The sequence below is a fragment of the Mixophyes fleayi genome, chromosome 4, assembly GCF_038048845.1.
Source record: "Mixophyes fleayi isolate aMixFle1 chromosome 4, aMixFle1.hap1, whole genome shotgun sequence".
NCBI lineage: Eukaryota > Metazoa > Chordata > Amphibia > Anura > Limnodynastidae > Mixophyes > Mixophyes fleayi.
The window spans coordinates 35,684,368-35,711,776 of NC_134405.1; the positions used below are offsets into that span (position 1 = coordinate 35,684,368).

At 44.2% G+C, this 27,409-nt stretch overlaps 1 protein-coding gene across 2 annotated transcripts; it reads left to right on the plus strand.

The window, feature by feature from the left end:
* Window positions 1–954: 954 nt before the first annotated feature.
* On the plus strand, window positions 955–27,352 carry LOC142151189 (mitochondrial adenyl nucleotide antiporter SLC25A23-like). Of its 2 annotated transcripts, none has more exons than XM_075206558.1 (10): window positions 955–1,178; window positions 13,352–13,478; window positions 17,305–17,392; window positions 18,160–18,271; window positions 21,394–21,552; window positions 21,642–21,794; window positions 21,874–21,981; window positions 23,079–23,246; window positions 23,404–23,557; window positions 25,039–27,352. In XM_075206558.1, the coding sequence occupies exons 2-10, from the start codon at window positions 13,448–13,450 to the stop codon at window positions 25,221–25,223; spliced, it is 1,158 nt and encodes a 385-aa protein (XP_075062659.1). In that variant the 5' UTR covers window positions 955–1,178; window positions 13,352–13,447; the 3' UTR covers window positions 25,224–27,352. The 2 variants fall into 2 exon arrangements, with proteins under 2 accessions (XP_075062659.1, XP_075062658.1); XM_075206557.1 differs by lacking the exon at window positions 955–1,178 and adding an exon at window positions 9,770–10,192.
* Window positions 27,353–27,409: the final 57 nt, after the last annotated feature.

Sequence of the window (27,409 nt, forward strand, 5' to 3'; positions counted from 1 at the left end):
CTGTTCCCCAAGTCCACTGCTTGGACATCATAGACTCCTCCTTCTCATTCACTCGCCACATCCAGTCCCTCTCCACTTCATGTTGCTTCTATCTTCGTAACATCACCAGCATTAGAACCTTCCTCTCCCTCGACGTAACAAAAACTCTTATCCACCCTCTATTCATCTTTTGCCTCTTCTAATGCAAACTCATATTGTCTGGCCTCCCCCTCACCCATCTCTCTCCACTTCAATCTCTCCTTATCACCGCAGCAAGATTTGTCTTCCTCTCTCGCTACTCTGCTTCTGCCTCCACCCACTGCCAATCCCTACATTGACACCCATCCGTACAGAATCCAATTCAAACTCATCTTCAACTAGAAAGCCCTTGCAATCTCTCCGCTCACCCTTCCCTACATCTCCAACCTCCTCTCGCCTCCTCCCTCTCTGTTCGGCCAATGATCGCTGCCTCACTTCCCCTTTGGTAATTACGTCTCACTCCCGCCTCTAATACTTCTCATGTGCAGCTCCTGGTCTCTGGAATGCTCTCAGTCCTTCTACCAGACTCTCCTCCAGCCTCCAATGCTTCCAACACTCCATAAAAACTCACCTGCTTATCATAGTTTACCAGTCCTCTGCTTAATCCATCCCCACCTGCATCCCTCCCTTGTTTACTTGCCCCTCTCCGTGTCTCTCTCCTGAGTTTCACCTCCAACCCCATCCTTTTAGAATGTAAGCTCTCATGAGCAGATCCCTCCTTCCTATTGTATTGTCCACTTTCATCACTTGTTTTCTAGCCTCTGTTCTTTATCCCGTTGCCCTACTCCAGCTTAATTGTCTTATGCCTTTTTTATGCCCTCTGCCATATCCATACCAACTATACTAGCTACCCATGTTATCTTTGTAAATTGCCTTTCGTAATATTACTGCTAGTGTCACCCTGGTTTCTTTGTCACTCGTATTATGTTATGCTACTTGTGTTGCGTTATGCTTACCCTTGTCCTATTATGCTACTTGTGTTATCACGCTTTGACCAATCAGAGCAAAACCACTTCTTATTGATTAGAGTGACAGGCCGCGATATGTCTCTTTGCAGTGCTGCTCCTCTAGGATGCAAGCGGTGTCTTATATGGATTTTTATTTTTTCCAATGGGATTTAAAAGCTGCAAGAAAGATGAGGATCCCCCCCAAGGATTGAGGTGAGAAATACAGTGGTAAATGAGGGCATGTGGTGGTGTTTCTATTTTTAATAATGATTTTGTTACTGTGTCTGTGTGTTTATATTACTGCTTTTTCTTACAGGTGCATTACAAGTTCCAGTGGACCCTGGATGCCAAGGCATGCTGGTACCTGTAGTTGTATAAGTGCCAACATGCTCTGACAGCCATTGATTTGCTGGTACTTATAGTTCTACAGCTGCCATCGTGTCAAAACTCTTCAGGCATGCTAGGGCTTCCTGGAATCAGTAGTGCAACAGCAAAAAAATACTAATTAATCCTTTCCAACTTTATTAATCATGGTGTGGGAAGAGCCTCAGTCATAGGGCTGTTTACTTCTAGGGGGAGGGGATGGCATTTTTCAGACTTAATTCCCCTTTGGAATTCAGCTACAAGTTTCCCTGTTATAGGGTCACCAGCCCTTGCCACTACAATCTTAGGCTTTGGCTATGGGGGGGCCACGCAGAGTATTTTTATTTATTTAACCTGTGTTTTACACAATGCAAAGGACTGTGATGATGATGATGATATTTGCACCAGTCCTCGGGCACCCACATCAGACAGGCCTACTGACAGGATTAGCTGTGTGTCCCTGCAGATCTGCATCTGACCCTTTTATCTGTAATATCACAGCATTATCCCTAAATGTAACCTTTTCTAATCTGTTTCTATGTGCCCCTATATAACAAATCGATAAGTCCATAGATAAACCCATAATGCACAAATGTTAAGCAGCCAGTTGCACGCAATTGGAAGAAAGCTAATCCCCTTACACAAAAAGAGGTAATTAATTGCACTTGGTTAATTGCTAAAATGGAATGTATATCTAATTTGCAAAATAATATAGTTAGGAAATCTTATAAAGGATGGGATTCCTGGTATTATTATTATTATTAATTTTTATTTATAGGGCGCCACAAAGTATCCGTAGCACCATACAAGGACAAACAATGGCACAGTACAAGGTGAAACAGCACAGTACAAGTAACAGTAAGCACTATAACTCTGGGGGCTCAGGCACAGCATGAAAGAGAGGGAGGGAGGGGAAAAGTGAGTATAGGCAGGTAACTATGGCCCAAGAGGGTGGGCACGGATAACAGGTTGAGAGTCACTGAGGGGAGCGGAGAGAAGCGAGAGGAGACAGAGGGCAGAGGGACTGAGAGGAGGTGAACTGAGTAGCTGGAGAGCGCAGTTAAAAGTGATGAAAACAGAAGGTAGGAGAGCCCTGCTCAAAGGAGCGAACAATCTAAAGGGAGGGGAAGACAGACAGAGACACAAGGATGAGACGGAGAGACGGGAGAAACGGAGACGGAGTCGAGGAAGGGGGAGAAGGGAAGAAGGGATGAGAAAGAGAGGTAGCCGACCGGTGGGAGGTTAGGCATGAGACTGGAAGGCTTTAAGGAAAAGGTGGGTTTTTAATGTTCGTTTGAAAGAGGACAGATTAGGGGAAGTTCTGATAGAGCGGGGGAGCTTGTTCCAATGGAGGGGAGCGGCGCGGGAGAAGTCTTGGATACGTGCGTGAGAGAAGGTAATCAGAGGGGAAGAGAGGCGACGATCGTTGGACGATCGCAGTGAGTGGGAGGTTAGAGATGTAGGGAGCAGTGGAGTTGGCAAGGGCCTTGTAAGTCAGAGTGAGGAGCTTGAAAAGGATTCTGTAGAGGAAGGGGAGCCAGTGAAGGGCTTGGTAGAGTGGGGATACAGAGGTGGAACGGCAAGAGAGGAAAATAAGCCTAGCAGCGGCATTAAGTACAGATCTAAGGGGAGCGAGATGAGAGAGGGGGAGGCCGATAAGGAGAAGGTTGCAGTAGTCCAAGCGGGAGATAATCAGAGAGTGGACGAGAGATTTGGTGGCATCCTGGAAGAGGAAGGGCCGAATGCGGGCAATGTTGCGAAGCTGGAAACGGCAGGATTTGGCGAGAGAGTGAATGTGAGGGGCAAAGGAGAGAGAGGAGTCGAGGATGACACCTAGGCAGCGGATTTGGGGAACAGGGGAGATAGATGAGTTGTCAACAGTGATGGAGAGGACAGAGGGGAAGGAGGTACGAGAGGGAGGAAAGACAATGAGTTCAGTTTTAGCAAGATTGAGTTTAAGAAATCTAGAGGACATCCAGGAGGAGATGGCAGAGAGGCATGCGGATACCCTGGAGAGAAGGGAGGGAGAGTGATCAGGAGAGGAAAGGTAGAGTTGAGGTACTCCTACCACAACACTACCAGGTACCTCGTAAAGCAAATGATAACAATAGCAAGATCATAGGCAAACCGAGGTGGGTTTCCCAGTGCCTGGAAACCCCCCTCCAAGCCTGGGACACTGTATAATTGAGGTGGCTGGACGCTGCCTCAGTTTCACAAGGCTCTGCTTGAAAAGGGAGAGCTGCGTGCACCTAGCAGTAGTGCACGCAGCATTGCCCATGTATATTATGGGGATAAAAAGAGTTGGAGAGCAGCCAAGCAATGTCTAAAATTATAGCCACGCCCCCATGCATGCTGGTCACGCCCACTGGCGGCGTGGTGTGGAAACCCCCCCTCTACAAATCCTGCGTTTGCCCCTGAAGATGAACCCCTTCCCTCAACTCGTCATCATTATCTATTTTTTTTATATAGCGCCACTAATTCCGCAGCGCTGTACAGAGAACTCACTCACATCAGTACCTGTCACATTGGAGCTTACAGTCTAAATCTCTAACATAGACACACACAGACCGAGAGAGACTAAGGGCAATTTAATAGCAGCCAATTAACCTATCAATATGTTTTTGGAGGAAACCGGTGCACCCGGAGGAAACCCACGCAAACATGGGGAGAACATACAAACTCCTCTTCTCCTCCCCCCAATCTTACCCTCCCCCCTTCCACATCCCCCATCCCCCATCCCCCTCTCCTCTTATAGACCTCCATTATAAACTCAGAACTTAATCAATACTCAAAGACCTATTAATCCATTTGAATATTTGTTGCATTGGCCTCAAAAGATTAGTTTCCAAGATACAATGTATTGTTCTGATCTCTGCACAAATGCTCAATATTATTGTCACTTTTTGTAAATAATTGATCTGCATTTCGTTTCTTTATTGAAAGCTGTTCTGAAAAGAAACAAATACCCCCAGTATGAATAAATGTGATTGTATCCAAAGCTTGTGAGATCTGCATGCCCTATTTCCTGTTATTGCTGTTGTTTCGCTTGTTTCATGGGATCTGCAATAAATTGTCTCCCATTATATTCAATCAGTGCAGTTAATCTCTTGAATTTCCGCAATGCAATTAAATAGCTATGCTGTCTCCTTGAAGTAGAATTACACCTGTTATTATATGAGTGTCTGTATTGCATTATTTAAATCTGACCGCACATGAAACATATGCTGCATGCCTTGAAGGTAGATGAGATGCATATTTAGATATAAACTACATAGTTCATCTGTAACCAGTTTTTCTTGTGTCTGATAACTAATAATGTTCATGTAATAATGTTACAATTTTATTTATAATAATGTCACTAAAATGTATATATTTATGCCATTTATTGTGTGATTTGGCTAACAAAAAAAATGACAGACCTTGTGTTGACACATTTTTCATTATATACGTGGTCTCTCCCTGACACATGGGTGAATGCACGAGCCCATTGTCATATATCATTGCAAGAGACAGCTGATAGACAGATATACACAGGGACAGGAGGATGATAGATTTTGGTAACCCTCCTCCTCAGCCAATCACAGTTCACAAGGAAGTGTGTGCAGGATTAATCTGATGGTCACATATGCTTGGAGTGGGCCAAATTAAGCAGGAGGGTTGAACTATAAGTGGCTGCTCTGGAAATTCTGTGCTTCCCAGTTCCTGATATTTCATTCACAAAGACAATGCTTGTCCTGTGGATTTATGTGCTGCGTGTGAGCTGTAGGACAGCATTAGGAAACAGCATAAGTTGCATGAATTCTAGTTTGCAAATGAAACACGATTCAAAGAATAGTGTTTAATATGTTTTTTTAACACTCTTTTAGTGCTGCTTGTCAGGTTTAGCCACTTGTCAGTTCTGCCAGATGCAACATTGCACAGTAATCTATGCCCAAGGCTAGGGAAGGTGGATATTCCTTGCGAAATATGGCAAAGGATTACCATGGTGAACCAACCAAGGGATTAGACAGGGATTAAAGCATTAAGATATAATATAAAGCTCACCTCTCATAATGACTTAACACTTTGTGATTCAGACATACATCAAGGACGTCTTATGTCGTAGCCTATCCAGTCCTACCACTTAGTTTTGGTTATATACATTTTTGTGCATACTGATTTCTATCTAATGGTTTAATTTGTATGTAAAGGAAAAGGGGTTGGTAACATAGAAGTACGGACTGCGGAGCAGCACTTTCTACTTGGATAGTACACATGTATATGTCAGTATTAACTATGACTGGCATATTACATCCTATAGGTCATTATTGCTAGCATATGGAAATTTACTAGCCATTATCACTTATTTCCTGCATATTATACTTATTACTGGCATATTATAACTGAGCATGATCAGTGACATGTCCTACAATTTTACATCCCGCTGGCTGCTACTATCATCATCACCATCTATTTATATAGCGCCACTAATTCAGCAGCGCTGTACAGAGAACTCAACTCACATCAGTCCCTACCCCATTGGAGCTTACAGTCTAAATTCCCTAATATACACTCACACACAAACAGACAGACTAGGGTCAATTTGTTAGCAGCCAATTAACCTACCAGTATGTATTTGGAGTGTGGGAGGAAACCGGAGCACCCAGAGGAAACCCACGCAAACACAGGGAGAACATACAAACTCCTCACAAATAAGGCCATGGTCGGGAATTGAACTCATGATCCCAGTGCTGTGAGGCAGAAGTGCTAACCACTACGCAACCGTGCTTCCAAATATTATTGACATATCACATTCTGTTGGGCATTATCATTGGCACATTACATCCTGCTGGGCACGATCACATGCATATTATGTCATACTGAGCATTATATGCCCTTTTACAACCTTCTGGGCATATTAGATTCTACTGGGCATTTTTACTCCCATGTTATATCCTTTTGGGTATTGTTACTATCTATTACATCATGCTGAGTGTTAGCACTGGCATATAACATTGTCCTGGGTGTTATTCCTGGGCATATTACAACTTCATATTACTAGGTATATAACATCTAGGTGGGGCATTACCACTGGGCAAATTGCATCTTGCTGGGCACCAAACAGATGTACCCGCCATGGGGTGACGTTTCCTTGGGAATTGTATTCAAATGCCGGGAGCTGTGGAGATGTAGAGTAATTGATGAAGTCACTAACAAATAGTATAACCTAAACAGCCATTCTATATCTCTATATAATGTACTGCAGCAACCAGGGCCTTAACAACATTATGGGGCCCCAGGCACAGCAGTGCAGAGGGGCCCTACCTACACGACCACTCACAGGAATAAAAATGTAAATTATTAGTGTCCCTGGATACAATAGTGAGGTAATATTTCATCAACGGGGCGGGCAGCCGGCTGAACAGCGGTCACTCTGAGCGTCCCGATGCCCGCCTGGCCCAGCCCGCCCCTGGCAGTCAATTAACCTACCAGTATGTTTTTGGCGTGTGGGAGGAAACTGGAGCACCTGGAGGAAGCCCACGCAAACTCGGGGAGAACATACAAACTCCTCACAGATAAGCCCAAGGTCGGGAATTGAACTCATGACCCCAGCGCTGTGAGGCAGAAGTGCTAACCACTTAGCCACCGTGCCCCCCCCTGTATCAGATACTGTGCCCTCCATTATGCTCCTGTTTGTCCCCCTTCATCATGCTTCTGTTTTGCCTCTGTATCAGATATTGTGCCCTCCATTATTCTCCTATATGTCCTCCTTCACTTACCTTTCTATCACCTTCTTCTCTTCTCTTTCTTTTCTGTCTTCTATCTTCCTTGCTTGCTTGTCCATCGCGCAGCGGCTCCTCTCGGTGCGCTCCTCACTGAAAATATTGGGTGTAATGACGTCATGCCCAACATTCAGTGGGAGCGCAGCATTGGAGAAGGAGGGTTCCGCATGACCGCCGTGTGACCGCAAAAAGGTAAGTTGTTTTTTTTGTTTCTTTTTCTTAATTACTTCAGAGCCCTGCCTATGGGGCCCCTAAGCACATGGGGCCCCCGGGAAGTTGACCAGTGTGTCCAATGGGAAAGACAGTTCTGGCAGCAACTGTCCATGAAATCGGTGACCGGTTGAAGACATAACAGGCTCTCTGCTTTTTGGAAGCTCGTCCATAGCTCTAGTGCACTCACCTTTTAATACATGCCCCTTGGCAAGTAGTTGCCAGCCGACCACTGTAGGGGGAGGTATTAGCCTCCAGGTTTCCCATGGACTGTTTGACCTGTGCGCAGGGCTCAGGGTGAAAGTTAGAAATAAGGCTCGGTAGAAATTAAACGCCCTCCTGACACTACAGAAATACACACAAAAGTGTCTATACATAGATTGTGTCGGGTTTCTGATCCCTTACGATCTCCTAACCCCTTCTTTTGGACACTGCTGCCACTTTCAGTTCTAGACACTCAGTATAGCATAATGTACCAGTAACAATGATAGCAGTCCCTACATTTATATATAATTATCAATATAAAATAAATTCAATCCCAATCACTATTTATTTACAACCACAAAGTGATGACTGTTGTAATATCATCAAATATTCTGAAGGCATATGTGTATAGATACACACACACACACACACACACACCTACACACCTACTCATAATTTGTATTGCTGTACAATATTACTGATTGATATATATACACACTGATCAACCACAACATTAGAACCATCTACTCAATATTGTATACATCCCCCTCGTGCCTCTAAAACAGCTCTGACCCGTTGAGACATGGACTCCACAAGACCTCTGAAGGTGTCCTATGGTATCTGGCACCAAGATGTTAGCAGCAGATCCTTTAAGTCCTGTAAGTTGCGAGGTGGGACCTCCATGACTCGGACTCATTTTTACAGCACATCCCACAGATGTTTGATCTGACTGAGATCTGGGGAGTTTGAAATCAACACTTCTTTGTCATGTTCCGTAAACCTTCCTGAGCAATTTTTGCAGTGTGGCAGTTCGCATTATCCTGCTGAAAGAGGCCACTGCCATTAGGGATTATCGTTGCCATGAAATAGTGTACTTGGCCTGCAACAATGTTTAAGTAAATGGCACATTGCCTAGAGCATAACACTGCCTCTGCCAGCTTGCCTTCTTCCCATAGTTCATGCTGATGCCATCTTTTCTACAAGTAAACGACGCAGAGAGCCAGCGGTTCACATGATGAAAAGGAAACGTGATTCATCAGACCCGGACTCTTTCTCCCATTGGTCCATCCTCCAGTTCTAGCGCTCATGTGCCCATTGTAGGAGCTTTCTGTGAACAGAGGTTGGCATGGACAAGCTAACCTGTGGCATTCCAGGTGTTGTGAAACTACAAGTCCCAGCATACCCTTCCAGCAATAACCTGATATATATTGGCAAAGCATGCTGGGGCTTGTAGTTTCACAACACCTGCAGTGCCACAGGTTAGCCAAGCCTGCTCTAACCAGTCTGCAGCTACTCAGCCCCATAAGCAGCAACCTGCGATCCACTGTGTGTTCTGACCCCCTACAGTAGCTCTTCCGTGGGATTGGACCAGACAGCCTAGCCTTTGTATGCATCAGTCAGTTTTGGGTGCCCATTACCCTGTTGCTGGTTCACCAGTTTATCTTCCTCTGACCACTTTTGGTAGATACTAACCACTGCAAACTGAGAACACCCCACAAGACCTGTCATTTTGGAGATGCTCTGAGCCAGTTGTTTAGCTATCACAATATAGCCCTTGTTGAAGGCGCTCAGATCCTTAACTTGCCAATTGTTCCTGCTTCCAAAACATGAACTTCTAGAACTGACTGTACACTTGCTGCCTAACATCTCCCACCCCTTGACAGGTGCCATTGTAATGAGATAATCCATGTTATTCACGTCACTTGTCACTAGTTATAATGTTGTGGCTGATCAGTATTTATGTATCTATATCTAGATAGAGACATAATACCAAATCTCAATTTTAAATTGAAATTAGGTTTTCATTCCCTTAATGAAGACAGGCTAATAGGTTTAAAAATGTTAAAGACCACCTTTTGAATTAAATTATATCATTAAAATCCACAGTTATAAATAAAACAAGTCTTAAATGTCAACAATAAACATTTGTATTTAATGGCATTTTGTTGAACCTCCAGTATTATTATTCATAACAAGATCAATGATGCTTACACTGATCTTTGCATGTGTCGTTGTATGTACAATGTCTGCCTTATTCCACTTTCATAAATAACCCTTAGGGATTTTGGAATATTTTGTACATGGTCTACTTATTAGCATAGCCAGCATACCAGAGGATAACAATACATGCACTGTGAGACACACTACAGGAGCTCTTCTAATATTATATTTACACTATATATATATATATATATATATATATATACATATATATATATATATATATATATAAAATGTGTGTAGGCAAAGTGTGGATCCTCCAGTCCTAGCATGCCCTGCCGCAGGCTGGATGTGCATGCTGGGTCTTGTAGTTCCCCAGCAGCAGGAGAGTTACAGGTTCCTCAGCCCTGACCTGTATGACCCGCTCAGTGTTACTAGCGCACCCTATGTGAGAGCTGCTGCATATCCGGGGCGGGCGGGCCCGACACACACATTACACACTGGAGATTTACACAGCTACGCGTGTTACAGGCTGAGAGCCGGACCCGGCATAGGCCCCCAGGGGCCACAGGCTCACGTCTCCTTCACAACATGGAGGGTCCGGAGGCCAGGGACCCGGAGAGAGAGGAGAGGTACACCGTGCTCTTCAATCAGATGGACTCCAACCAAGATGGGCATGTGGATATCAACGAGCTGAGGGAAGGACTGGCAGCCTTGGGGATGAAACCTTGTCACAATGCAGAGCAAGTGAGTCATACTCAGTACTGATCTATAATACTGACATGCAGTCACAATGCAGAGCAAGTGTGTCATACTCAGTACTGGTCTATAATACTGTCATACAGCCACAATGCAGAGCAAGTGAGTCATACTCAGTACTGATCTATAATACTGACATGCAGCCACAATGCAGAGCAAGTGTCATACTCAGTACTGATCTATAATACTGACATGCAGCCACAATGCAGAGCAAGTGAGTCATACTCAGTACTGATCTATAATACTGACATACAGCCACAATGCAGAGCAAGTGAGTCATACTCAGTACTGATCTATAATACTGACATGCAGCCACAATGCAGAGCAAGTGTCATACTCAGTACTGATCTATAATACTGACATGCAGTCACAATGCAGAGCAAGTGAGTCATACTCAGTACTGATCTATAATACTGACATGCAGCCACAATGCAGAGCAAGTGTCATACTCAGTACTGATCTATAATACTGACATGCAGCCACAATGCAGAGCAAGTGAGTCATACTCAGTACTGATCTATAATACTGTCAGGCAGCCACAATGCAGAGCAAGTGAGTCATACTCCGTACTGATCTATAATACTGACATGCAGTCACAATGCAGAGCAAGTGAGTCATACTCAGTACTGATCTATAATACTGTCATACAACCACAATGCAGAGCAAGTGTTATACTCAGTACTGATCTATATAATACTGACATGCAGCCACAATGCAGAGCAAGTGAGTCATACTCAGTACTGATCTATAATACTGTCATACAGCCACAATGCAGAGCAAGTGAGTCATACTCAGTACTGATCTATAATAACATACAACCACAATGCAGAGCAAGTGAGTCATACTCAGTACTGATCTATAATACTAACATACAACCACAATGCAGAGCAAGTGAGTCATACTCAGTACTGATCTATAATACTGATATATAGTCACAATGCAGAGCAAGTGAGTCATACTCAGTACTGATCTATAATACTGACATGCAGTCACAATGCAGAGCAAGTGAGTCATACTCAGTACTGATCTATAATACTGACATGCAGCCACAATGCAGAGCAAGTGAGTCATACTCAGTACTGATCTATAATACTGTCATGCAGCCACAATGCAGAGCAAGTGAGTCATACTCAGTACTGATCTATAATACTGACATACAGCCACAATGCAGAGCAAGTGAGTCATACTCAGTACTGATCTATAATACTGACATGCAGCCACAATGCAGAGCAAGTGAGTCATACTCAGTACTGATCTATTATTCTGATATATAGTCACAATGCAGAGTAAGCGAGTCATACTCAGTACTGATCTATTATACTGATAAGTAGTCACAATGCAGAGCAAGTGAGTCATACTCAGTACTGATCTATAATACTGACATGCAGCCACAATGCAGAGCAAGTGAGTCATACTCAATACTGATCTATTATACTGATATGTAGTCACAATGCAGAGCAAGTGAGTCATACTCAGTACTGATCTATAATACTGTCATGCAGCCACAATGCAGAGCAAGCGAGTCATACTCAGTACTGATCTATAATACTGTCATGCAGCCTCAATGCAGAGCAAGTGTGTCATGCCCAGTACTGATCTATAAGACCACAGACATGGTCAGAAGCAGACACATGGGCTGTGCAGTTGCACAGTACCTCTGTGTTACAATTTGGGATTTTTGTTCCCTCCATCTGGTCCCTGCTATTTGCAGGACATCAGGGAGGCTACAGGCAGCCATGAGGGACAATACAATTTGAAAAACTGGTGCAAAGGAAAATGACCATGTTACCGACGGCAACCAGAGATTATCTTTCATCTCCTAATATCTATGCACGAATAGAACTGTCAGTCAGACTGTGATTGGTCGCTGTGAGTAACTCTTCATTCTTCCTTTATACCAGTTTCCAGACATGTCTCCATGGTGTCACCAAGCACCTCTAGGCTCTGTAACCCTAGCATCTCTGAGGCAGGGCCGTCTTTCCCATTGGGCACGCTGGGCAGGTGCCCATATATATATATAATAATTTTTTTATTTTTTTTTGTGTATATATAGGGGCCCCGGTGCACTGCTGTGCCCGGGGGCCCAAGGGGTTCTTAAGAGGGCCCTGCTCTGAGGGTTGGTGTTAGGGCAACTTCTGAGAATAGTGACATTCTCTGGCGGTAGGTGCTGTATAACCAGTGTTCCCACTTTCCCAATCCAGATTTTCTGGTCTCCAGCTGTTTTTTTTAACTTGAAAACTGGGAAAATCAGAAAAAAAACAAACCTTTAAGTGTAAACACTAAGTATGACATGCTGGTCATTTGGGTGTATGATCTGCTGGTCTCCTGTGAAAGCTTCACCCACTTATGTGTATAGTCGCATCCCTAAAAACCGCATGTCGTGCCAACCAGTTGAGTATTTCTGTTAAAGTCATCTGTCAACCCCTATGTGGGGTATCGATGTTGGGCATCACCATTCCTGCAGCAGCTCCCTCTGCTCGCCAAAATGCACCAAGTGAGTCATACTCAGTACTGATTTATAATACTGACATACAGCCAAAATGCACCAAGTGAGTCATACTCAGTACTGATCTATAATACTGACATGCAGCCACAATGCAGAGCAAGTGAGTCATACTCAGTACTGATCTATAATACTACTGACATATAGCCACAATGCAGAGCAAGTGTCATACTCAGTACTGATCTATAATACTACTGACATATAGCCACAATGCAGAATAAGTGTCATACTCAGTTCTGATCTATAATACTGACATACAGCCACAAGCCAGAGCTAGTGAATCATACTTAGTACTGCTGAGGGTCTGCAGGAAATACTCTCCTGCAGAACCTCTTAGATCCCCCTCTGCCTGCACCCCACCTCCTCTCTGATAACCACCCCTCACTCCCCCCACCCACAAGACTTCTCCTGTGCTGCTCCCCAACCACGAAATTCCCTACCACGCCTGATCAGTTCTAAAACCTGCACAGAGCTAATCTTGTGCAGATAAATTAGGATCCTTGCATAAAAATCAGGGTAGTAAAATACTCGGCTTGTATACAGTGCATATGTTCTGTTTATTGTATATAAATGCTGTGTTAATACGGATGAGGATCGGTTGTTAGAGGACGTCATTATGAGGATCTCTCTCTCTTTGTGTCTAGGAGATTCTGCGAGCCGGGGACACTGATCAAGACGGACAGCTGAACTTTGTGGAGTTCACTCGATACCTAGTGGAGCGGGAGAAACGCCTGCTTATCATGTTCAACAGCTTGGATCGCAACAATGATGGTGTATATATAACGCATCCGTAAATGTAGACATCGCTGGGGCCCCGCACACACACGTAGGGAGGGAAAGTGATAGCTGTGTTGGTGGGAGACCTCGTTGGTGACACCCGGTCATCAGCGACAGTACAGGGAGGTGGAGCGGACACCTAAGTCAATAAGTAACACAGCTAGGGTGGGAATGATACAAACAGGTTTGGGATACACGTATGACCACCAGCAGAGCTATGGCCATTCTTTGTTTCAATGTATTGTCTGTAGTCAGTAACTGTATTTGCCAGGATTGTTAGTAAACGCTGCAGCCGGTACCCACAATCTAGCTGGCTGTGAGCAGGGGGTTGAGCAAGAGGAGAGGAGTTTTTCAGAAGTTGCTCATGGAACTGCCATATTTTTCTGAATATATCCCCCACAGCCTACTTCAGTGGCGTTTAACTGTTTTTCAGTCAGGACTAAGTTCAATTCTTCCAGAAGAGGAAGTTCCTAATAGATATTACATATCTGACAATCCAGAGACCCAAACATTTTTGGAACCATACTTGGGGGGGGTTTTGACAAAGTTGTTACACGCCTATCCCAGGGACAAACGCAGGATTTGTAGAGGAGGGTTTCCACACCACGCCGTCAGTGGGCGTGACCAGCATGCATGGGGGCGTGGCTATAGTTTTAGACAGTGCTTGGCTGCTCTCCAACTCTTCCTATCCCCATCATATACATGGGCAATGCTGTGTGCACCACTGTTAGGTGCACGCAGCTCTCCCTTTTCAAGCAGAGCCGTGTGAAGCGGGAGCCGGGTCCAGCCACCTCAATTATACAGTGCCCCAGGCTTGGAGAGGGGTTTCCAGGCACTAAGAAACCCTCCTCAGTTTGCCTTTGTATCCCCTGGTCACTTACCTGGATCAGATAGGTTCGTTATAAGTCAGGCTTTAAAAGAAAACAGACCAACGTAACAGTGTGCCCTGGTAGAGTAGCTTCAACTTTTTTTTAAGGATTTTTCCCGTTTTGACCATAAAGTTTTGTGGCACATCCTGGCACACAGGTATAGATTGCACCACAGTGGCATGCTGGAATTATAGCAAACTGAATCCATGCCCATTGTGCCGCACACATCCTCATTGTAGACAACACAGTGTCTTCGTTTGTTTGTAACTTACAATCTAATCTTTGGTGTCTGTGAAGCAAGGTCATGAATGAGCTTCTGGTGCCAGGATCTCACAATCAGAGTCACTACAGTCTCTGGATTAACCACACTCAGGCCACATACCCACTGGTTCAGTCTAGCATTAATCAAATCATCGTAGGCATTCCTTATGTGTTTACCAGTGCTAAACAAACAAAAAATACAGCATGCAGCACAATAGAACAATGTGACACAAGAAAAAGCGACAGTGGGTGTAGTAACACAGAAAGTAATTAATTCTAGTGTTATACATGTTTTAGAAACAAATGTACATGTACCTATATGTGACCTGGATCAGTGCAGAAACTAGGCGCAGCTGTGATAGAAACACGCTTTCCGATCATCATCACCATTTATTTATATAGCGCCACAAATTCCGCAGCGCTGTACAGAGAACTCACTCACATCAGTCTCTGCCCCATTGGGGCTTACAGTCTAAATTCCCTAACATACACACACAGAGAGACAAAGACTAGGGTCAATTTGTTAGCAGCCAATTAACCTACCAGTATGTTTTTGGAGTGTGGGTGGAAACCGGGGCACCCGGAGGAAACCCACACAAACATGGGGAGAACATACAAACTCCTCACAGATAAGGCCATGGTTGGGAATTGAACTCATGACCCCAGTGCTGTAAGGCAGAAGTGCTAACCACTTAGCCACCGTGCTGCCCATATCGGTGCCCCTGCATCGGTGCAGAAACTAGGCACAGCTGTGATAGGAATACGCTTGCCGATGTCACCTTAACGGCCTGTAAAACATTCCATTCCCCACCCCCCCTTCACCACAATTGTTTACAAATTTATCTTCAACATCTTAAGCTCTACTTAGTTCCCAAAAGAGCAACCTAAACATCTATGAGTATTACACGTATCTCTTTTTTTATTAAGTAAATTGCATTTTAACAGATTTTTCACCTTTTGGATAATTTTTATTATCCAAAAGCTGCAACTTGCTAATACATTGTGTTTTCTGTCTACCACCCCTCTGTACCTTCAGCCATGTTTTATATCATCAGGCTGAGTTGTATATTCCCGTTGCTCTGTTATCTGACACCAAGCTGCTCTCTGAATGCAGCTGCATCCAGCAGAGAGCGCCGAGGAGCAGAGTTCTGTGCCAAGACGTGGAAAATAAACATATCCATCTGGTGAGATAAATATCTGATTAAAAGCACAAAAGCAAGTCTTGTGATTAGCAGAAGTTGTTGGAGGGCATATAGTGATGCGTTAAAGTCACCTGAAGATGGAGAGGTGCCAGAGAGCTTCTCCCAGTATAAACATAAAAATCACACGGTTGTCAGATTGGTTAGAACCAGCAGGGGAGACGCTTACATTCACCTTATATGAACTTGTCCAGCCCAGTTCCTTTAAATGTGGATAAAGCACTCTTGTGATGCCAGCCTTGTGTGTTCCAATATTAGCTGCATGCAGGTTTTGCCCAGTGGGGGGCACTGTTGAACAGGCATCGATGACTTAAGTCTTCTTTTAACGTCAAATTTGTCACAGTAAAGGGGCTATACATTTTTTCGGACAACCCCTCCTTAATTTAAATGTAGCAAACAGACCCGGGATACTCTCTATGTGGCTTACTTCTGTGCATTGACACTGCAGCTCTCTGCTGCCATACTCGCCTGTCTATACCTCTTCCATAGGCAAAGGTTTCCTAGTGCCTGAAAGCCCCCTCCAAGCCTGGGGCACTGTATAATTGAGGTGACTGGACCCTGCTCCCGCTTCATCTAGCTTTGCTTGAAAAGGGAGAGCGAGCTGTGTGCACCTAACAGTAGTGCATGCAGCATTGCCCATGTATATTATGAGGATAGGAAGAGTTGGAGAGCAGCCAAGCACTGTCTAATATTATAGCCACGCCCCCAAGCATTCTGGTCACGCCCACTGGTGGCGTGGTGTGGAAATCCCCTTCTACAAATCCTGCGTTTGCCCCTGCTCTTCCGACAAGCTTATAGGAGGTAACATTAATACAGGTGGTGGAAATTCTCTGTGTAGAATCATTTCTCTGTTTCTTATGAATGTTTCTCCAAATATAAGATGGAAATATCCCTAGGGTGGATTTCCCTTTCAAATCATACTATCTTGGTGGGACTTTACAGTATGTATGTTGTGCCTTATGTACTGTTAGTAAAATTCTGCCGGGCGTAAGAAAACGTTGGGGTATTAGCAGCAGTTCACCGACTGCACATCATGGGCAGATTTCAGAAATGTCGACGTCATCCATGTTCGGATAATGTCAGATATCATCCATCCTGATGAGAATATGATGGGAGGACTAGATTGACTTGTATACACTGTCACCTATCTGTGTAGGTCATTTCCTCTCCAGCAGATTTGCAGCACAGATCAGTGTTAGTTTTAGGTGGGGGAGGGGGAAGCAGTGGCAGGTGGTTGTTTTAACCCTTACAGTCCTTTCACACATTGTGCGAGTCCATACATCCAGCAAACGCGTATCATCCATGGTCCAGGCATTTTTCTTTAACCCATGGACATAGGAATCAATAAGCCCATCAGTTTACCTGCATTTCAGTGTCATATTATGCTTTCTCTGTCTTTAGATATAAAACTATATCACAGATAAACTGCAATGGCTTTAAATGTCCTGATTACTACAAATCAAAACTCTTTCTCCTTTCGCTTTCTCCCAGGTCGCATCGATGTCTCTGAGATACAAGAGTGCTTCAACGGTCTTGGGGTTCGTATCACGCTGGACCAAGCCCAAAAAATCCTGCAGAGGTGAGAGGAGGGGGTCCCTGGTGGGAGGGGGATTAGGGGGCATTTCTTCAGCAGGTTTACAAAGGACACAGTCGAGGAGATCTCATGATATGCATATATTACTATTTAAAAATAGAGAATTTTGGCTAAAATGTAGCACGTGCTAGATTATCATAACGCTGCCACCTTGTGGGGCTCGCTGGCATTACACAGACTATTATACTAATCCGGTGGTAGTCACTTTCCTGATAATAATAACTCTGACACTTACTAAAGCAACATTAAAAATATGATGGTTACATGCCCGAACAGAGATAAATATACACTGACCTTAGAAATGACAGCTAATGTATCCGACACAGTTAAGAGAAATTCCGAAGAAATGCAGAGACGCCGTTTTGACCTCACTTAGAAGTGTGATTGTCTTATTCTCGCTTTTAAAATGGCAATGCCGAAACCCGCCACATCACTAATCTGACCTAAGTGTTAGGGTTAAACCGCGGAACACGGCATTGTCGCTTTAAAACCACAAATAGGACAGTCGCTCTTCTAAGTGACATCAAAACGCCGTCTCGGAATTTCTTGGCTTTGGAATTTTTGTGTCGGATACGTTGGCTGTTATATTTAAGGTCAGTGTATACTTATTTCTGGCTGGGCATGTAACCATCATGTATTTAATGTCGCTTTAGTAAGTGTAGGGGTTATCATTATCGCCTATACGTACCCAACCCCTGCTAATCTACTCTATATAACAGACGGCTGTATAATTGTGTGGTGTGTGTACGCAGCATGGACCGCGACGGCACGCTAACCATTGATTGGTTGGAATGGAGGGATCATTTCCTACTAAATCCGCTACACAACATGGAGGACGTGGTCACTTACTGGAAGCATTCCTCAGTGAGTATATTTATACAACTGCAGACATCCGGCCTGTCTGTGCTTTACATACACATTTGTTTAGTGTGGGCAGTGCGGTGGCTCAGTGGTTAGCACTTCTACCTCACAGCACTCGGGTTATGAGTTTGATTCCTGAGCATATCTGTGCGGAGTTTGTATGTTCTCCCCTATGTTTGTGTGGGTTTCCTATGGGTGCTGCTATTAAGTTGACCTTAGCCTCTCTCGGTCTCTGTGTGTGTATGTTAGACTGTAAGCTCCAATGGGGCAGGGACTGATGTGAGTGAGTTCTCTGTACAGCGCTGCGGAATCAGTGATGCTATATAAATAGGTGATGATGATGATTCTTTCCACTCAGGAACAGCTTGATACAATAGATGGTGCAGTTATACCCATGTCCACTAGATGACACTGTTCCACTGGTGGCAATGACTATATAGTCCAGGCCTGGACAGTCTGTGGCTCTCCAGGTGTTGTGAAAATACAAGCCCCAGCATGCTCTGCCAGCAGAGAACCAGCAGGGAATGCTGGGAGTTGTAGTGTCACAACCCCTGGAGAGCAACAGGTTGTCCAGGCTTGATGTAGTGCAAGACAATAATGTAGCACTCATTAATACCTAGAAATCTGCAGATTAATGATATGGATTCATAAATAAGGTATGTTTTCTCCATCATGTAAATATAACAGCTTTCAAACAGGTTAGTTTCTATATTTATTTAAGAAGGTTAAAAATTAGGTGTTGTTTTAACCTGTACACACACACACAGGCACACAAAGTGATAACTGGTGGTGATGATGATAATTCTGCTATACAATGATTCAAGTTAGACTCACAGGCCCACCCCTTGTTTGTCCTCAAGTGCTGAATAGTTTTTTGTGTGGGTACCTGTGATATGTGATAAGTCTTATGGGCAGCACGGTTGCTTAGTGTTAGCACTTCTGCCTCACAGCACATGAGTTAAAATCCCGACCATGGTCTTATCTGTGAGGAGTTTGTATGTTCTCCCCGTGTTTGCGTGGGTTTCCTCTGGGTGCTACAGTTTCCTCCCACACTCCAAAAACATACTAGTAGGTTAATTGGCTGCTAACAAATTGACCCTAGTCTGTGTGTGTATGTGTTAGGGAATTTAGACTGTAAGCCCCAATGGGGCAGGGACTGATGTGTGTGGGTTCTCTGTACAGAGCTGCGGAATTAGTGGCACTATATAAATAAATGGTGATGATGATGATGATGATGATTTGTGACATTAAAACTGACCACCCTTCGTACCATCATTAGTTGTGTTCAGGTTCCTGGCAGGAAGCTGATATCTGTTGGTAGAACTGAACATATACTTAGAACTCTGCATTACAGACAGTCATGGAAACACCTCTGTACAACATAAAATTCAGATTTGGGTTCATTTTTACATAGATTATTGGCATGTCTAATCTGTATACATTCAGAGAAAGGGTTTCCTTGAAGATGTTTTAGCATACTTTTGTTTAAAGGGGAATTTAAGCGAAATTAACACTGTCTTATTAGTTGATGTTTATATCGCTAATATAGTGTTGTTTATTTGTGGAAACTAGGTTATTTGAAAATGTTATTTTATAATGGATAATATCTATACGCTCAACATTTGTGATTTGAGGTTTGCTATATGGGATTGTGTTTTAAAGCTGCACTATCACCTAAGTCAGTGTTTCTCAACTCCGGTCCTCAGGACCCACTGACAGTACAGGATTGCCAGGTGACCAGTGAAATAATTATACCACCTGCTACACTGTGTCAGTCAGTAATGAATACACCTGTGCTCCAGCAAGGAGATAGGGAAAACATGTACTGCTAGGGGGTCCTGGGGACTGGAGTTGAGAAACACTGTCCTAAGTGATTGTGGTTTGTAAATGGTCCTCTCACTTACCCATCCTCTGCTCCCTTCCCCCTCTCTGCACCATCCTATAGCCCCGGTCTCCGTCCGAGTCTGTGAGATGAAACACAGAGCACCAGAAAATTATTACTCCCTGGTGGGGAAGGACCAGGTCATTTATGGGTGTCAATGCAGCCTTAAAGCCGTGACTCTCAATACTGCAAATGTATACCATTTATACAGCAACAATACAGAAGTCCAACCTATTTGTATACACGACAGTGCATTTTATTGCAGATTTTGCAGAATAAGTTCAGTGTGAGGCGTGTTGCCGGTGATTATGAAGCCTTTTTTTTTTCCCTGTAGACTTTATATACTACTGAAACAAATAAAAGTTCTGGAGGGTTTTCAGCTACTCCATTGAGACAATATTGAAGTATGTATGTCATCATCATCACCATTTATTTATATAGCGCCACTAATTCCGCAGCGCTGTACAGAGAACTCACTCACATCAGTCCCTGCCCCATTGGGGCTTACAGTCTAAATTCCCTAATATATACACACACTAGGGTCAATTTTGATAGCAGCCAGTTAACCTACCTGTATGATTTTGGAGTGTGGGAGGAAACCGAAGCACCCTGAGGAAACCCATGCAAACATGGGGAGAACATACAAACTCCACACAGATAAGGCCATGGTTGGGAATTGAACTCATGACCCCAGTGCTGTAAGGCAGAAATGCTAACCACTTAGCCAACGTGCTGCCCCATATATGAATTTGTGTAAGTCTGTGCACCTGGGTATGAATGGCTTATTTGACTATTGTCCACCGCTTAAAACTCTCCCTAAACCTTTGTTATTGTTTTAGTGAGGTTGTTTCTACAACGCTTCCCATTCTGAGCAGAGAACCCCTATCCTAAACCCCAATAACAGGACTAAAGGACTGAAATACCTGTCTCAGAACTGGCTCTAAATTCTCAGTAGGTAAAGCAGTTACTTAGGTGGCTACAATCTACCTGGCAATTCCTAGTAGTTTCATCTCTATACGAAGAACATTATCAGCAGGAGTTATGTAATGTTGCTCCCTGTACCAGCAGGGGGCGTACTACCATCCGTGTAGAACACAAATGTAAATTCTCATAGGCAGTCACTTAGGAGGAAACTAAGGAGAACATGATATTAGAGAAATGCGTATTGTCTCTGGATAATATTTATACTCCGATGTATCTGAGTCTGCTGCTGTATGACTATGCATTTTGGAAATACTTCTAGATGTTGGATATAGGAGAGTCACTGGCAGTTCCAGATGAGTTTTCTCAGAAGGAGATCCGTTCTGGAACGTGGTGGAAACAGCTTCTCGCCGGTGGAGTGGCTGGAGCGGTTTCGAGGACGGGAACAGCGCCTCTGGACAGGCTGAAAGTCCTCATGCAGGTGACCTAAACATGTATATTTATATGGGATGGCACAAACTAACCATACATTACCAAGTGACCGCTGTGTTTTTCTCTGCGTCCGTTCAGGTCCATGGATCAAAATCTCGAGGGCTCTCCATGCTGAGAGGTTTGAAGGAAATGATTGAGGAGGGAGGGATCCGATCTCTCTGGCGTGGGAACGGGATAAATGTTCTGAAGATCGCACCTGAATCCGCCATCAAGTTCATGGCGTACGAGCAGGTGAGACGGGTTACGTTAGACTGACCTATCGCGTTTTACACATGTCCAAGGTGTGCTCAACTGTGGTCTTCTTTCTTAGATTAAGAAGGTAATCCGTGGCCAGCATGAAACTCTGAGGGTCAGAGAGAGGTTCATCGCTGGGTCGTTGGCCGGGGCCATAGCTCAGACTGTGATTTATCCTATGGAGGTGAGAAGATTGGTTCGGAGAAAGCAGTCTGATGGGGAACCCAGTTATTGGGGATTGGACAATTCTTAGAAAGAAAAGTGTGATGTTTGACACCAGAGAATCACAGAGATATGTTGGATACACAGTATGAGATTTTAGGTTTGAATCATACGATTAAATATGAATTTGTGGATAAAGTAAAGTTGTCTATTAAAGAAAACGCTAATAAATTGCTCCATGGTTGGTACTACGTACCTTCTAGGCTTCACATTATATATCCACAAACAAACCCTACATGTTGGAGGTATTGTGGCCACGTTGGCACCTTTATGCATATTTGGTGGGACTGTCCCAGGATACACCCGTACTGGACGGCGGCTCTCACACTAGCTACAGCGGTCCTCAAACCCCCCTTACCCTCTGATCCTAGGCATGTGCTATATGCCCTTACCTCTCCCAGACGTCCCTACACGTACCCATAAGGTCCTCCGGGATATAGTCAGCGCGGATACTTGGCAAATAGCTGCTTCCTGGAAAAATCCCACACCCCCTACTCTCCAAATGGTCTGTGGTCGGGTTTGGCATACCTACCAGATGGAGCACATCACCAGTGTGCTGAGGGGCTCCTCCGTGTCTTTTCACAAGGTCTGGTCTCCATGGGCTTCATACCATAATCAACCCCTGCTTCAATTCTAGCAGAGACCGCTCCTTTATTGGAACTATCAGATTTGACTACTTCTTCTTGTTAAAGGCGTGAACTCCTTCTCCCTTCCCCCAGTCCTTCTAATTCTCTTTTCTTCCCCCCTCCCCTCTTACCCTGCACCATTCCTTATTCCCCCTCCCTTCTTCTTTCTTTCTCTCTCCTTTGTTGATATAGTTCCAAAATAAAAACAACATCTTCATGGTACTAGGTTAACACGCAGTTACATTTATAATGTAAAAGCACTGTGAGAGACAGTTGTATATCGTGTTTATTTATATGTACATACACTGTCTCGCTAATGTACCATTCAAGATTTTTAGTAACATTGTTCAAGATAAGATGTTATTAATAAAACGTATTTAAAGAAAAAAGAAACTAAAGACGTCCTGTGTTTCACCCTTCCAACATCTCCCAGGTGCTCAAGGTACGGCTGGCTCTCCGTCGAACTGGCCAGTTTCGAGGGATGTCAGACTGTGCCCGACATATCTTGCGCACAGAAGGGGTCAGAGCGTTCTCCAAGGGCTACCTTCCCAACCTGCTGGGAATCGTGCCGTATGCCGGCATTGACTTGGCGGTGTATGAGGTGAGCTTAAATCTGGTGAAGAAATGTGCAAAAGTGGCGATAAGTGAAGGGCGCTACTAAGAGAGGTCACCCACCTCCTGCCCGTTGTCCGTGCCCAATCTCATTTCCCCTTTTTTCCTCCATAACTTCTCATCCTCTTTATCTGCCCATCTCCTAGACCCTGAAGAACACGTGGTTACAGAGGTACAGAGCGGGCACCAGCGCAGACCCAGGAGTGCTTGTATTACTGGCATGTGGCACGGTGTCCAGTACGTGTGGGCAGATTGCCAGTTACCCTCTAGCCTTGGTTAGGACACGCATGCAGGCGCAAGGTGAGAACGTCCGTGTGACCTACTTGATATGGAGGAGCTTTATAGAGACTCCAGTTTATTATATTTATGTTATAACCAAAGTTTAAAACATACTTTTCCTCGTTGGCTTCAGGGAGATCCCGGGGGAGGGGTCAGGGCTTGTCGAATCACATCATTTTGGCCCTGCCCCCTAAACAATTGTCACAATTTTGGCCAATTACAGCAGGGGGTGGGGATAAGGTGACACAATATTTGTGTCATTAAGCCCCGCCCCACCACCACTTATCTATGGCGGGGCGAGAACCAGGAGGTTGCCCTGCTCTCCCGGTAGGTCTCCCAGACATTCCAGGAGAGTAGACAACTATGCTTAAAGAAAAAGCAGCTAATGAATCTCTAGAGACTGAAGTGTCTTTTAAATTTCTGTCTCCATTACTGAAGTCATGTTGTCTTACCTGTCAGTCTTTGATTAAATCTTGGTCTCCATGAAAATGGCCACCTCCATAGGCATCAATACATGGTCATAGGACACAATTTCTGAACTATGTCATCATGCCACAGATGGTGAAGCCAACCACATCTTGTACTGGCTCAGCATCAGGGAGAATGCCAGACTCTTCAGGGAGTGAGGGAGATCACCCCTATTAGAGGGAGTCTCCCTGACATTCAGGGAGAGTTGGCAAGTAAAGTGTAAAGTCCTGGCATCCTATACAATGCCTGGACTGTTTAGGCAAATAATAAAACAGCTATATATATATATGTATGAAAAGAACATGACCGTCACACATAAATTGTATTTGCCATATTGTCCTTTCATGTGCGCTTCCAAACCTGCTCTTTCCCATCTAGTAGGAACACAAACATGAGTGTGCCTGTCTGCCATTTTTTTTTAAATGCAATTTAGGGTTAGACTGAAGGGTGCACTTAGGGCTTTGGATCAATCTAGGGTTTTAAGCTTTAGTTTTATATTGGTGGTTACTCTTGGATTAGAGTAGGGATGGGAAAAGTTGTTTTATATTGTTGGTGCAGCGTAGGTGGAGGGTTAAGGTTGGGTTTGTAGCTTACTGATGCAGCTCATAGGTCCCTAGCAGAAAACTGTCACTTCTGTGTTTACATGTGTTTACATGTTATTTAAAAAAAAAAAAAAAAGGATGAGCATCCCCCCCCTTAGTAATTTCTCACCGACGGGCGTCCAATCTGGTGCTGCCTAAACAAACATCCTTAATGGACAGCACGGTGGCTCAGTGGTTAGCACTTCTGCATCCCAGTACTGGGGTCATGAGTTCAATTCCTGACCATGGCCTTATCTGTGTGGCGTTTGTATGTTCTCCCCGTGATTGTATTGGTTTCCTCTGGGTACTATTTGAATATATGGATCCTGGGTACTATTGTAAGATGTTGGTAGGTTATTTTTTCCTATGGCCGTAGTGCTATAAGTATAGTACTGTGAATCGTGTGTGTGCCCGGTACAATGTTATTACAGAACGTGTTTCTCTCTCTCCCAGCCTCGGTAGAAGGTTCCCCTCAGCTGACGATGGTGGCTCTGTTCCGTTACATTGTGGCGAAAGAAGGGATCCTTGGCTTGTACCGGGGGATCGCTCCCAACTTCATGAAGGTGATACCCGCTGTCAGCATCAGCTATGTGGTGTATGAAAATATGAAGCGTGTGCTGGGTGTGACCAGTCGGTGATAGGGTGAGACGCCCGCAGCTCACCCCGACCTCTTCAGAGACACAAAGAAGCACATTGCAATCCCAGTGATTGAGGCACCATGTCCCAAATTTGATTGTTACCACTACAAACCCACCACGTTCTGAACTCTTCTTGTTTTGGGTTTCCGATAGACATCACTCGCAAAAATCTCACCTACTTACATCCCGCGCTTGGCGTTTGCACACAGTTTGTAAAGTCGCTCCTTTTTTTGGGGATGCTGCCACATTTCACTGCAGAGACTTTTGGGGGTGCCCCTGCCCGATACTGCCACATTTTTGTCCTGTAAAGACTTCTGAGGAGTCCTGCGTAATGCTGCAACCTCACCCCGGGTCTGAGATGGACATTGTTGTTACGATTGTATATTTTGCATGTAATGCAGTTTGGATGTCTAGGGGATGTCTAGGGGATGTCTAGGGGATGTCCTCCTCTGTGGTTTGAAGCACTGGCAGGTGCCCGTCATCTGAATGTAACACTCTCCATACACTGAATGTAGAATATCGCTCCATAGCCAACAGTGCATTCTTGTTGCCCGGCAGGCAGGGACAGGGAAAATTATTCATGTCTTCTGAGATTTTCCAATCCTGTCCGCCCCTATATCTCTGACATGAATAATTCTTCCCTTTTAATGAATGTTAAACGATGATGTGGTTTTTTAATTTCTGGTTTTTAGACAGTCCTTTGAATCGATGGTATGTGAATGTATTTATTGCCATGCGTGTCTGAGAGATAACGTACTGTGAGGTTATAGAACAAAACATTTATTTATTTATAACTGGGTCTCTGAAGAAAAAATTCCGTAGCCCCCACAAGCTACGCACAAGTCTCCATACATAATAAGACCAAGCTCCTCCCACAGATGAGATTTTCTAAACCATATGTGTAGGTTATCCTATGGGAAATAATTTATGGGTAGAGAGCATTGCTCCACAGTCTCTATCATATATCTGCAGAGCATTGCTCCACAGTCTCTATCATATATCTGCAGAGCATTGCTCCACAGTCTCTATCATATCTGCAGAGCATTGCTCCACAGCCTACATCTTATTGATGTATATATATCCCTGCAGAACATTGCGCTGCTGCCTGTGTATTATGGGTGGAGATCTACACTGATACTCTGTATCTGCAGAGCACTGCACTGCTGTGTATATATTATGGGGGAACATATACATTGATACTATATCCCTGCAGAGTATTGCAACACTGCCTGTGTATTATATCTGGAGATATATTGCTGTATAACTGCTGGATATAACACTGCTGTCTGTGTATTATGGGTGGAGATCTGCACTGATACTGTATATCTGCAGAGCATTGCACTGCTGCTTGTGTATTATGGGTGGAGATCTGCACGGATACTGTATATCTGCAGAGCATTGCACTGCTGCTGTGTATTATGGGTGGAGATATGCACTGATACTGTATATCTGCAGAGCATTGCACTGCTGCTGTGTATTATGGGTGGAGATCTGCACTGATACTGAAATATCTGCAGAGCATTGCACTGCTGCTGTGTATTATGGGTGGAGATCTGCACTGATACTGAAATATCTGCAGAGCATTGCACTGCTGCTGTGTATTATAGTGGAGATTTGCACTGATACTGTATATCTTCAGAGCATTGCACTGCTGCTTTTGTATTATGGGTGGAGGTCTGCACTGATACTGAAATATCTGCAGAGCATTGCACTGCTGCTGTGTATTATGGGTGGAGATCTGCACTGATACTGTATATCTGCAGAGCATTGCACTGCTGCTTGTGTATTATGGGTGGAGATCTGCACTGATACTGAAATATCTGCAGAGCATTGCACTGCTGCTTGTGTATTATGGGTGGAGATCTGCACTGATACTGTATATCTGCAGAGCATTGCACTGCTGCTGTGTATTATGGGTGGAGATCTGCACTGATACTGTATATCTGCAGAGCATTGCACTGCTGCTTGTGTATTATGGGTGGAGATCTGCACGGATACTGAATATTTGCAGAACATTACTGTACATTGCGTGCATTGTTAATCTTCCACTAATGTAAAATCAGAGGGATGTATATAGATCTCACACTACTGATATGATTTCTATACTGAATAAACACAATTTCAGATTCCTCAGCTTTATGCAATGTGTCTGAGTACTGACAATACCCACAAAGCCATCCTCGAAG